The sequence below is a fragment of the Mya arenaria genome, chromosome 7 (assembly GCF_026914265.1).
Source record: "Mya arenaria isolate MELC-2E11 chromosome 7, ASM2691426v1".
Lineage (NCBI taxonomy): Eukaryota > Metazoa > Mollusca > Bivalvia > Myida > Myidae > Mya > Mya arenaria.
This window is the reverse complement of record NC_069128.1, coordinates 12,050,498-12,064,015: the sequence shown is the minus strand read 5'-3', so window position 1 is coordinate 12,064,015 and position 13,518 is coordinate 12,050,498. Positions and strand designations below refer to the sequence as shown.

At 39.5% G+C, this 13,518-nt stretch overlaps 1 protein-coding gene across 1 annotated transcript in view; it reads left to right on the top strand.

Annotated features, from left to right (window-relative positions):
- Nucleotides 1–13,518, top strand: part of LOC128240918 (uncharacterized) — a 95,966-nt gene that overhangs the window by 8,143 nt on the left and 74,305 nt on the right. Inside the window, exons 9-29 of the mRNA XM_052957912.1 lie at nucleotides 1,092–1,335; nucleotides 1,585–1,699; nucleotides 2,036–2,151; nucleotides 2,350–2,500; nucleotides 3,005–3,236; nucleotides 3,678–3,865; nucleotides 4,263–4,517; nucleotides 4,854–5,066; nucleotides 5,558–5,728; nucleotides 5,968–6,211; nucleotides 6,410–6,609; nucleotides 6,857–6,950; nucleotides 7,298–7,545; nucleotides 7,898–8,082; nucleotides 8,427–8,534; nucleotides 9,179–9,333; nucleotides 9,574–9,704; nucleotides 10,295–10,447; nucleotides 11,165–11,312; nucleotides 11,611–12,035; nucleotides 12,959–13,393. Coding sequence (XP_052813872.1) covers nucleotides 1,092–1,335; nucleotides 1,585–1,699; nucleotides 2,036–2,151; nucleotides 2,350–2,500; nucleotides 3,005–3,236; nucleotides 3,678–3,865; nucleotides 4,263–4,517; nucleotides 4,854–5,066; nucleotides 5,558–5,728; nucleotides 5,968–6,211; nucleotides 6,410–6,609; nucleotides 6,857–6,950; nucleotides 7,298–7,545; nucleotides 7,898–8,082; nucleotides 8,427–8,534; nucleotides 9,179–9,333; nucleotides 9,574–9,704; nucleotides 10,295–10,447; nucleotides 11,165–11,312; nucleotides 11,611–12,035; nucleotides 12,959–13,393 — 4,211 coding nt within the window. The remainder of the gene's footprint in view (nucleotides 1–1,091; nucleotides 1,336–1,584; nucleotides 1,700–2,035; nucleotides 2,152–2,349; nucleotides 2,501–3,004; nucleotides 3,237–3,677; nucleotides 3,866–4,262; nucleotides 4,518–4,853; nucleotides 5,067–5,557; nucleotides 5,729–5,967; nucleotides 6,212–6,409; nucleotides 6,610–6,856; nucleotides 6,951–7,297; nucleotides 7,546–7,897; nucleotides 8,083–8,426; nucleotides 8,535–9,178; nucleotides 9,334–9,573; nucleotides 9,705–10,294; nucleotides 10,448–11,164; nucleotides 11,313–11,610; nucleotides 12,036–12,958; nucleotides 13,394–13,518) is intronic.

The following is a 13,518-nucleotide window of genomic DNA, read 5'->3' as shown; positions in this document are numbered from 1 at the left end:
GAATAGATTTTCAATTGTGCAGTACTACATCAGAAAACCTCTCGGGAATCTTGAATAAACTGATGTTGGTTACTTCCTAGGAGCGTGATTGTATTAAAGCTATTAGCTTTTGCCCTAATCGAGCTTAAGATTACACACTACTAATCAATTTGCCTATACCTTTCAATGAAACGGGCATCATTACATATTGGAAAAAATGCTATTTCTAGCGTTTCTCGTATGTGACATATATACATATCATTAAAACACAGTTCAAGCCCAGCTGATTTATACAAAAAAGGTATGTCACATTTCGTCTAAGAAAGTTTGAATATAGGCATCGTTTCTCTTTCAAGTTATCCATTGAATGTTACATAAGGCTGGGTGACAGCAGGTTTATGTTTCAGCACACCATATTGAATCTCTAAGACATAAATAAAGGTTCTTCTCTGAGTGCAGGAATTAAAGTATAACGGCTTTAAATTAGGTCACTCAGTCATAAAAATATCAATTGGAAGAAGCATTCTTACTATATGTTCATATAGACGCTAACCTGGCTTTTCACTTTAAAACTGTCCCAATTGAAAAACAAGAAACTGGCTGCTGTAGAACAATGCAAGACACACAATTTAATCACAAGAAAACCTAAGGTTAACCGATGCGTTGTCTCACATATTTGAGTAGTAATACATGACCCTGAGATCAAGACGGAATAAGGCTACAAACAACCAATTTACATAGTTCAACAGGCAAAGAGTTTTCCAAGTTTTACAATGAAACCTATCAGTTTTTGCAATACAGTGTCAAATTAGGTTAAGCTCTATGCAAAAAGGTCACATGTATCTTTTCTTTCATTCAACTTCAATAAAATATTGATACTTGAACACAAGCACTCTTTTTTCTGAATTTACATCCGGATCTAGGTCAACGGGGAGGGGGGAGATACCTGTTGTCTTGAGACTATTTAGAGAGGTGATCCTGGACCACATTCCGGTACTAAGCATTTAGTTATAACGTACCTTCAACGAAATATATCGTTCATTTCTTATTATTCTACCTTTAAAAATTGATTAAAATAAAATTGACACCAAGATTTTCTATATCTGTTTCAGGTGTAAACGTGAGCTAGACATTTACATGGGTAACGATCGGATCTCTTTGAAGCGTGATTCCAGCGGCCCTGTCGTCACGTACAACGGCGCGGTGGTGCCCGTCCCCTCCAGCAAGGGGGTGGTCATCTTCGAGAAGATCAGCTCGTACATCGTGGTGAGGAGTAGCATCGGCTTTCAGATCCGTTGGGACACGTATGAGATGGTGTTTGTGACTGTCACGGATGTCCTGCTTGGCAAGACAAAGGTAAAACGGACGAGAAATTTCATCTCTATGTGATCGTAACACGGATCCACCGGCATTATTTGCTACTTTAGAATAGTAATAAAAATATAATGAAAAAATATAATCGTCAACAATTTATGGTCGGAAACGCTTAGTTTGAAATTGATACGTCTTCATTAGTCGATAGCGACAAAAGCTGATTTTGGTTATTAAATATCAAATCTTAAAATTAAAACATTTATCATGCGTGACTGTGCTTGCTGGTTCAAGGGTTTATGCGGCACATATGACGGGGACCAGACGAACGATTTCACCACGGACACAGGAAATGTTGTTACCCAGGCACCGGCCTTCGTCACCACGTGGAAACGCTCATTTGCCGGGGGTACGTACGTCGTATATCAGAGATGAGCTTGATCTAATAGAAAATTTAGATATAATAAAGATAAAAATCTAAATAAGTTGTATAGTTCAGCCCAGGCATCATATTACTTGCTCACCTTATTCTTGTCAAATTGATTTATATCTATTAATTGAACAATTGGATGAATACAAAAAAACAACAGTTTAATAGGAAAGGTAAACACACTAAAACATATGTATTAATTGAACTAATGTAATGAATATATATCAAAAACTGGAAAGGTAACAGACTTAATTTGAACAGAAAAAAACAAAGCATTTACTAGTAGTGATATACACAAATATTTTTTTTATTAAGAAACATGCGCTGACCTGCCCCAGACCGGATGCAACGCCGCAACTCCCCAGGTTTTCGCCACCGCAACTTCCACATGCGAGGCGCTAATGGAAACCGAATTTGAAATATGTCACCATGTAAGAAAGTGTACTTATTAGTGTTGCGATTGGGAACTTGTATGTCACATATAAGATGCCTTACATTTTGTGTATATGTGTTTCTTTATTTCCTTACTTCTGACTTACGCGAACAGGTAAGGTACTATTAAACCGAATATTAAAATAAATTAATGGAATACCGAAGCAAATACCATGGTTATTGTTTTTTCTCTAAAGGCCGTTCCACCAGCGGCGTACATCTCCGCCTGTAAGGAGGACTGCTGTGACTCTTCCGGTCAAGACTGCCTGTGTAGCTCGTTTGAAGCGTACTCTCGCGCATGCCTGGAACATAACATAAGGCTGGACTGGCGCTCGGATAACAGATGTCGTAAGTTTCCCTTTCGCAAGCAACTGCTTGTGACAGTATATACATAGTTTGGCAGCGATGACTTTTATTTTCCCAGTCTTTTAACACTGCTTTCATTTGTTTCATAATCTCCGGTAAGATGAAAAAAGGATGCGACTTGAAATCGTACAATATAATAATATTGTCGAAATAATTAATCAGTTTTTCGCGAAACAGCTAATATCTGACCCATAAGCGTACATTCAATGCCCCGATCTTAAAGCACACGAAGTACGTGTTCAATTTGGTAAAATTGATCAGAAATATATGACTAGTATCAACAAAGTTACAAATATCGATGATCTATGACACTAAAATGAAGTGACCTATATTACCATCGTATTTTAAAAGAAACTTGTTCCCGATCCCCGTCGTACAGGGTTGCAGGCCCTGGCAATCTGAGTAAGACATTCCAATCTCTCATTACGTTCGGTGCTTTGATTTCATTATACACACTTAGTACACCATGTTTTCGTTCCCCACCAGACGCCCAGTGCCCGGGTAACCAGATCCACAAGGAATGCGGTAGCATGTGCCAGAAGACGTGCCAGTCCCCGAGCTCAGCGTGCGAAGATCACTCGTGCATCGACGGCTGTTTTTGTCCGGACGGCATGGTTCTTCTCAATGATCAGTGCGTCCAGAAATCCGAGTGTCCGTGCATGCTGAACGGAGTGGAATACCGGAACGGCGAACAGGTGCCCAAGGAGTGTAACAAGTGGTGAGTGTTCTTTTGACTATTTAACACGAGGCTGTTGTCCAATTTACCGAAATTAAAAATGGTTTTACCCTTTGGCTTTGTGCCACTAGCTATTGAAGTATGAACCTACATGTGGGTTTGATAAGAAACCGCTGAGCAGCCGGCACATAGTGTACAAATACTAAGCATTGGGTACGCGTTATATACAGTAGTTTGATCAAAGTTTGATGGCCTAATTTAAGTAAATTAAATGTATTATCTCCCTTCAGAATTATGTTAACTCGCCTCTTTTATTAATACAATATGTTATTTGTTTGTCGTCACTGCTTACCATAAGGCATTATATACGCCAGACAATCGGTTTTTTATTCCAAATCATATTGCTCGTATCGGAGTGCTCATTGTTTTCTTATTTTTTCCCGGCAAAACCTTTTCATAAATGATGTCAAATATATCTGTCAGCACGTGCATGAACGGCGCGTGGCAGTGTACGAACAAGCGCTGCGATGCGACGTGTTCCGCTATCGGCGATCCTCACTACATGACGTTTGACGGAAAGCGGTACGACTTTATGGGAGTGTGCTCCTATTACATGATCCACGACCCGGGGACTTTCGACATCATCGTAGACAACATCAAGTGTGGACACGGTTAGAGATGCATTCATGTCTTATTCTCTTGTTCTCTTATACTTAATTCTATAAATTGTCGACTTCAATACATTTTGTAAACATAAAGTAGGTAATTTTAAGCCTACTTGTATTTTGGAATACGAAAACATGGCTTTCAACAATAATAAATCATCAAAAATTATATAAGCGTTTAAATAAAATAAACAAATCTATTTAAATGAGCATTTGCAAGTGTCTTAATGTTTGTTCATTACAGTAAGCAAAATAATTCAATTCAATTCGAACAGATTGAAAAAAAGATTTCCAATATGAATTTAGTGAACGCACCCCATTAACTAAAGGTCGCTTAATTGTAAAACGTTTGTTTGCTCAACTCTTCCAAAAAGCATATTGAATTGTATCCGTAACCTTGCAGGGGGCGAGTACTCCTGCACCAAGAGTCTCAGTATCGACATCAGTGGACACCATATCAAGATGGACCACAACCACCAGCTGTTCGTGGACGGCGAGGAAATTACCAAGACTCCGCACGAAAATGACGGCACCAAGGTCTTTATGGTCTCCTCGCTCTTCATGAAGGCCGAGCTATCCAATGGAATCACCATACTGTGGGACGGACGGACCCGCGCCTACATCACCGCCCCACCCTCCTTTATCAACAAAACACAGGGTAAGAAAACGATTTTGTTTGGATTGCTTTAAATACTAGGTATGCTATGCACGTTGCCAGATGTTTAACAATTTGAGCTTCATAATGGCGGCTGTTTTGTATGGATTAAGGATAGACTTCTTTGTTTATCTTTGTTTATCAGTAGTAAACGTAGTAAAGTTTAAATAAACTAACGAGTTTTTTGGGCTGATCTGCAAACGCAGTTTTCATAATAAATGTTTATATGAATGACCTTTATTTCGGAAAGGGGAATGTTTACCACCGAGTCCGCAAATCTATAATCGTAGTCATTATAAGTATTTATAACTATATAAATCATATCTTCTATGTCGGCAGGTTTGTGCGGAACTTACGACTCTAACCAGAAGAACGACTTTAAAACCAGGGAAGGCGACATCGAGACTATGCCTAGTGCCTTTGGAAACCGCTGGAAGACGGTTCCTACGTGCAAGGATGCCGGACCGCTCGTCAACCCGTGCGACACGAATGTGAACCGGAAGAACCAGTCAGCCCAGTATTGTGCATACCTCCGAAGTGATGTCTTTCAAGGTGTTTTGGATTCAATTGTATTTATCTTTTTTTCGTATGGTTTGGTGAGGTCCTCTTTATATACATTTAATACGTATGACACACACGTTACTTGGAACAACCAGTCTACTTGAAATATTTCGCCTGCCTTAGGGTTGAAGTCTTCCAAGTTGTCCATGGTGTGTCTTCTTTTCGGAGGGGTTAATAGGATTGTCCTTATATACGTTTTGTGCATATTTGTCCTGTATCAGTGTCGAAGTCTATTAAGGTAATATTCAACAGGTAAATTTTGCATGAAACGCTATGGAAAGTATTTTCGCAGAAAGACATCCAGATCACATGGTTACAAAAAAGAGTTAGATTCTATACAACAAACACAATTATGATACTGTTATGTAGTATGCTTGTTTTCATTTTCGAGTTCACATTCAGCATGCGCTATATCACGCCTTAAGATTTTGAGGTTACAGCACATTATTATTATTTCTTTCGTCTGGCGTCGTCATTTTCAGCGTGTGCCAATACTGTAGACGTGGATTCGTTTTACCACGCTTGCATGTTTGACGTGTGCTCGTGTACAGAGAACGTGAAGGACTGCCTGTGTCCGATCCTGGGAGAGTACGCTGCACAGTGCGTGGCTGCCGGCGTCGAGATCCACTGGAGAACAACTATACCAGAGTGCCGTAAGCCAATAACAATTTGTGTGTGTGGCCACGTATTAGAATTTTGTAAAAAAATAACAGAAAATGTTATATATTATACGTTATATATTTTAATTAAAGAAAAACTCAGAAACCAAAATACTGATATTGATTTAACATTTGTGAAAGTGATTCTAGCCTATTTTGGTCTAGTCAAATGATATACTGAAACACTTTCTCAACATGTCATGCCATTGAGTGGTCTTTAATTTCTTATACAGAACTGGCCTGTAATGGCGGCCAAGAGTATCAGGTCTGCCCGAACGAGTGCACTCGCACGTGTTCTAACATCGCCAACGACCAGGGCTGCGTTCAGTCATCTGTGTGCGCCGAAGGGTGCGCCTGTCCCGCCGGTCAGACTCTTGACGACTATGGCAACTGTTTATCCATCTCCAAATGTCCCTGTTTGTTTGCGGGCAATGAATTCCTGCCCGGCATCACCGTGGGACGTGGCGATCAGATCTGGTAAAAGTCATTTGTTTTTGTTCAAGCAACGTTTGTGAATCGTCTTAAAAAGTCGTGAACTACATTAACAACCAGTGAAGGAAGCTAAAAAGTATGAATTCTTAATGGAATTGTCTACATGTCTATGATTGAATACGTTTTTGAAGCCGTTGTCACAATTAAATTTTTGCATTTTTTTCATCGAACTATCAACTTCAGCACGTGCTTGGACGCTCGTTGGGCATGCGCAGCTAAGACGATTCCAATTCCGACGACAAACATCTGTAAGCCCAATCAAGAGTTCTCCAGCTGTATATCCTCGTGCCCGATGACATGTGAGAACATGCATGATTCCATATCGTGCAACACGACCACTTGCGTAGAAGGGTGCATCTGTAAGCCCGGATATGTGAAAGAAGGTATATGCCCACATAGGTGAAGCAAAAAAACAAAAACTATTGACTTTCTATACATAGTTATATAGAACATAGGACTCAATTTAATACGCAAAATATGTCATCTTATTTTCATAAGGGTAGAATGACTGCTTATTTCTTATCGATTTTCTACCTAAAACTCGACTTTAGGACTGCTATGTATTTCGCATCAAACTCGAACTTTATTGCAGTCATTTATACATGTACTTTCATTGTGTAAACGTTTTAGGTAACGACTGTGTCCTGAAGGCCGACTGTCCGTGCTACCACGGTAGCAAGGCTTACAAAGAGGGGGAAAAGTTCACCATGGATTGCAACGAATGGTTGGTTTGCTTACTGGTTTCCAATACGTTACCATGTTATCCTGGAAAACATACTTTACTCGTTACAAAATTCAATACCATGTTAAAATTTGAATCTGCGCTAAATAGTGCTTACTTGTCTCTTGAAATGAATAAGAGAGTTTTTAAGATATGTGGTTCAACCAAAATAAAACAAAAATCACTTAGTCACCTACAAGCTTTATCAATACGACCCAAAGCATAATATCAAACAATTACTCGAGATCCAGCCTTGTAAGTAAAGAACACACTTTATGAAATAGTTGCCAGCCAGCATCGATTGCTATATATACAATCTATTTATGTCCCTGTCCTCATTTCGTGTAAAGCACGTGTCGTAGCCGGATGTGGGTTTGTGAACAGAAGGATTGCCCCGCCGTGTGTAGCGCTTATGGCGACTCTCATTATACCACGTTCGATGGACGCTCGTTCGAGTTCCAGGGTAGCTGTGACTATGTGTTCGCGAAATCATCAGAGACTTCTCCCGTAAAGTTCGAGATCACCACAGAGAACATTCCTTGTGGAACCACGGGTGTCACGTGCACCAAGTCTATCTCGTTTAGCATTGGAGAACAAGGTACGTTCCAAATCAATGTTAAATATCTGTCGTCTGAATTCATTTACGACCCTATTCTGCAAACAGTTGGTGTATTCTTACTGAACATTCTCGTTTCTGTATGCTTCACTTAAGTTAAGGTGCCGGTCTACGCACAATCCTAATAATATGTTAAACGCCTAAAATCTTAATATACGATTAGGCAGTAATAAAAACGACCCATTTAGGTCGATATACATCATTGCTTCGTTAGTTATTTAAGATTTAATTCGTGAAACAAGGCCGGGGTCTCCGAGACAACCACGGAGTTTAATATCATTTGCGTTTTCTATAAACGATATGAATGAATTCTTTATTTCCACTAATTTATCAGGAACTGCAAACTTCTTCCGGATCCAGCTAGTGAAGGGAAAACAAGTAATTGCCGACGCCGACTCTCCTTTCACCTTGAGGGAGGTTGGGAACTTCATCATCATAACCACGCCCCAGGGGATAACACTGGAGTGGGACAAGGGAACCAGGCTCTACCTCAAACTGAGCACACAACACAAAGGACAGGTGAAACATCCTTTGACTTTTACGTTATTTTGTGAACAATACTAAGTTCTGCCGTAAGTACAATATTTAGTTTTGCTCGCTGCTGGATGGTTCTCCACCTGAGTCCGCTTATTATTTTTTCTCATTTAAATAATAATTGCTTTCCACAGCATTCATCTGACTTTATCCCCCGCCCCCCCCCCCCCCCCCCACCTCACACAAACACCCAAAAATTACTTACTGCTTTAAATTAATCATTTTTCACACAAGCCAAGGAAATTTGGCCGTTTCAATCAAACACAAATACGACTGACCAACACATTGTTTTGCGTGTCAACAGTATCAATTCAAAAATGTGTTTTCAGGTTGTTGGGTTATGCGGTAATTTTAACGGGAACCAGAAGGATGACTTCTCCACGCCCCAGGGCGGCCCTTCCGCTTCCAAGGCAACCTCGTTTGCTGACAGCTGGAAGGTATGTCTCGTGCTCCATTGCGTTTTAAGTTGCTGATGAGACTGAATTGTATATTTTTAAATACTTATAAGGTATTAAATATGTTTTCCTATATTTAGTCGTGCATATCTTAACCTATATTGTAATAACTGTAGGTCCGTTTCTTGTCAAATTGTATTTGTTTATTGTTTAAAAGGTTCCACAAATAGGAGCCGCGCCATGTTTCATAGTTTGCAATATGAAATACAAAAATAAAAAAATAAAAATGTTCATCTCACCCTTGCACGGTACAAGGTTTCATATTCCCTGACATATAAATCATAACTCCAAATGCATGACTATTGCAATGGCATAAAATCACCATTTGTAAAAAAAAGTTATGAATCACCAATTATGATAACCGGTTGGTAATATGAACATAGTGTTTCTCTTCCATCAGTTGTAATTAAAAGGACATCCAACAACTTTCATTGGTTAGGATATTTGTACCATCATGAAAATTATTACCCAGTTCATGTAAGAGCCAAACATTCAAAAGTAATTCTGCAAACAAGAATTTGATTACAACCTTCTATACACATCTTTCATGTCATAAGATTTGGCAGTTGGCTCCAATCATATTTTGTAATTGTTTATGCATTTTTAATCTTCGCATATTTTTATAGTTGCACGGGTACTGTGCCGACTCAAAGGAAATCGAAGATACTTGCGCGGCGAACATGGAACGCGGCCCCTGGGCTCAGAAGCAGTGTAGCGTCCTGTCCAGTAAATTGTTCGAGGCATGCCATCCTGTTGTTGCTTACCAGGAGTTCATTGACAGGTACGAAAATAAATTAATCAATACATATGCCTACAATCGACTTCTCATAATCAATAGCCAATATATAGATTTCAAGTTCTTGCTCAGCTTCACATCAAACTAGCAATTTGCCGACCAGCCAAGCAAACACGCAAGCAATATGCATACAAACTATTCATACCACATCTTACCGCTTTCCCAATATAATAATCAGCAAACAATTACAAATTGAACAACTTTCTCTCTCTATCTCTTCTGTAGGTGCGTGTTTGACGCATGCGCGTGTGACACGGGCGGGGACTGTGATTGTTTATGCACGGCTGTAGCAGCCTACGCCCAGCAGTGTTCTATGAGCGGCGTCACCATCAGATGGAGGACAGAGGAGTTCTGCCGTAAGTAATTACGATGCCATAAGTGTAATAAACAAGTTGCTGTAATGCAATTATGTGGGTGACATCAAGACAACTCCTTATTACTCTTATAATACATATAACGTGATCTGTCATTTTTACCCGTTTATGCTCAGCGATAAATACCATTTTTATAGCATTATTAAAACATTCTTGTCTGTGTGGCTATACGTTTGAGTGCTATTTCTTTATCAACCCCGATATTTATTCGTATGTATGATAACATGGGCTTTGCTTCGTAAAGCTTGCATATTCATAAGCATTTTCCGACCAATAAAATAGGCGATAACAAAAAGGAAAAAACCTCCGCTATCAACAATTTTGACAAAATATTCGATATCCGGCTTAAATCGTTTTGAATCCGCAATCTCATTGGATCGTTTAGAATCGAGATTGCATTCAATTTTCCAGCCAATGTTTGTACCCTATGATGTGTGTCGCATGCGACCAATCAAGCGGCTTGATTTCACCTTATTATTTTTTATGAGTACCAAAGTGCGAAGTATATTTCATATGCTATGAATCTGCTGGGGTGTCGTGGATGCTTATTCCAGGCACTTGAATATTTGCAGCGATCATGTGTGAGAACTGCAAGACGTATAACCCCTGCATCTCGATTTGTCCAATGAAGACGTGCGACAACCGCCTGGTATACGACACGCTCATACAGGACTGTGGCCAGGAGACGTGTGTGGAGGGATGCGACATTAAGCCCTGCCAGCCAGGTAGACTGTAAACATGTTTTATTGTGTAGTAAATTCCAGTTAACACGTCGTGTTGAAAGATCCTTATCATAATTGTAGTTAGGAAACGTGTCGAGGAATGCGACAGGTCAACATGTGGATGAACATGGGGATGTTAGAGTCATTGATCCATGGGTATACTCGTATGCCTGAGTAGTTCAGTAGGACTTTCATAAGAAGTTTTCCGTTCTTTACCATCCCTCTTTTTGTGACAATTATGCTACATTGTGTTACCGACATCTCTCTCGATAATTAGCCAAAAAGTAGACAAACTCCCAGTTGCACAATGTGTTTCTACTTTATCTTGCGTGTATAAGTTTATTTAAATAAAGGCAACACTGAACGGTTTACCCCTATGGCGTTATGTGAATTGCCAATTTCAAACGTAATTGTGAATACATGAATGGTGAGCTATACACCATAAATGTTTTAGGTCAAATGTTCGAGATCAATAACCAGCCATTCAAAAGTATATCAAACTGAAGTGTTTTGTTAACTCTGTTTGCCTTAAATATGTGCTTTTAGAAAATTCGTGGAAATATGTCCCTATTATTTTATGCTGCCCGCCTTTAAATTCCATTTAAGTGTACCCATGAGGCGTTGTGAAACGGTTGTACAACCTGCCATAGGTATTAATATTAAATAATATCGTCATCTTGTTTATTTTACTACAACTAACTGATGGTACCCGCTTTTTAGGTCAAGTGTATGAGAGCAACAAGGAACCATTCAAGTGTATTCCTGAGGCGTTCTGTAATACAACCTGCCTTACATTAAACGGGAAGGAGTATAAGGAAGGGGAGAGAATCCTGGATTCAACCATCTGTAGAATGGACTGTGAAGTCTGGTGAGATGGATTAGTTACTGGATCTTAGGGGTTTTGTTTAATTTCAAATTATATAGAATCCCGTCATTCGTTATTTAAGGCTGAAATTCGTTAGTCGCAACACACAAACGTCGTTGAAATTTAATCGTCAAAATTCCTTTTCACTTGATTTTGTCACAACAACATGCATTTCGACCATTATGAGCCGTAAATGAGCACATAGGTGCCTTGTCATAGAAATGCTACAAGTGTATGTTCCTACTGCAATAACAATGCGCATTTCATATATTTCAAATATAATCTTGTTTTCCGTTATAAGCTACTGTGACCAGCACCAGGTGAAGCGTACCGGCGTCTGCACAGGCACCCCGCCACCGGTAAGTAGCACCGTCACCTCCTCGGTAACCGTCTCCACACCAATCTTCACTGCATCCCCGACCGTCCCCACCATGACAGCCAAGTGTGTCCAGAATGGTTCCACAGCCTGGATGAGCGTATCAGTCCCGACTCCCTACAACCAGGGTGACGTTGATTCCATCCGGAACCTCCGAAGTCAATACACATTCTGTGACGCCAGTCAGATGACAGCTATCGAATGTCGTGTCGTTGGAACAACAACGTCATCTGCCGCTGCTGGGCAACGCGTGTTTTGTGACCTGAGGAACGGGCTGAAGTGTTACCATAGCGACCAGAATCCGGGAGAACAATGCCATAATTACGAAGTCAGGGTCACTTGTGACTGCAGTAAGTAATTGTGATGGACTGCTTCGAAATTGCGGCTTGCTTTTTTAAATGAATATTGGTGGAATTAGCGTTTTATAATGAACGTAATATATGTATCATTTTGATAAATCTGTATGGGAAATGAAAACAATTAAGGCAAGAGTATGTTTTAATTTATACCTTTTACTATTTATTTTTTTTTCAATCAAATTAATTGGTCATTTAAGTATTGGTTTAATCTATGTTTTATAATTAGGAATTTTATGTAGAGTGCAAACAAAACAAAACTGCTTCATTTCTTTTAATATTTCTTCAATAACCTGAAACGATTTATTAACAATTATATTAAAATAAGTATTTGATTAGAATCTGCATTTAAATGATCGGTACAGTTTCTTTACTTCTAAAGGTATTGTAACTTATAATCAAAATTGAGGCTAGCTGACATTTGACATTTGTTAACCTCTTTACTATATTCAATGTGTATTTAAGTACTATAGAGCTGCATATTTCAAACACAAAATCAAGCAACAATGTTTTTTTTCTCACCACGACTTGTCCTCGGGCAGACCTTCCAATGTTCAATTTGTTTACATTACGCACCTGCTTTTGCTTAATTCATAATTAATGAATGTCTTAGTTTTTTGATAATTGTCTTTAAGAAGTCTCAGTCGGAGGTTTCAAAGCTTAATAGTAGTTCTGGACACATAAATTATTGAATATCTACAACAGCATTATTCTAAAGTATGGGTTATTTTACATACTGAATTTTAATGCATGTATTACTTTGATAAAATAGACAGATGTCGCTCAGTCCCACCAGTAACTTCACAAACAAGACTAAGGAAACAAATGGAACAATACAAAGTACTCAATAGAACTCGTAACACATCCTAAACATTTAAGAAACACACACCATACTTTCCATTTGGCTGTGTTTTCAGGTCTGCCACACACCACCACTGTTGCTCCAAACACGCTTCCCACAGGCTCCCCAACCCCTCGTCGAATGGACTTGGGCACATCCACCACCACACTTCATCCAAACCAAACCTTTGTCACGCCTCCTAAGCCTCCCTCGACATCAACCGAGTGTAAAGAGCCCGGATGGACAAACTGGATGAACAGCGTGAAACCTGTGGACGGGAATGACATAGAATTCCTACCCGGTCTTGTCAAGAGCTTTGGATTCTGTCGGGAAGACCAGATCGCCTATACTCAATGTCGACGAGTTTCAGACAAACTGAGTTTTGATGACACCGAAGACCTTCAGACCGTGTGTAGCACTAAGGCTGGTTTTGCCTGTTATGGTTCAAACCAACCCGACGGCCGATGTGACGACTATGAATTCAGGGTTTACTGCCAATGTGAAAACAGCGGTAGGTGTCTTCAAAATATATCTTATAGTTGAATATTAAACATATTAATACTTGCCAAATTAAACTATGAAAAAACTTCGGACATTTGATTGGTTTGGCTGATAAACAAATACAGTTTGAGAACT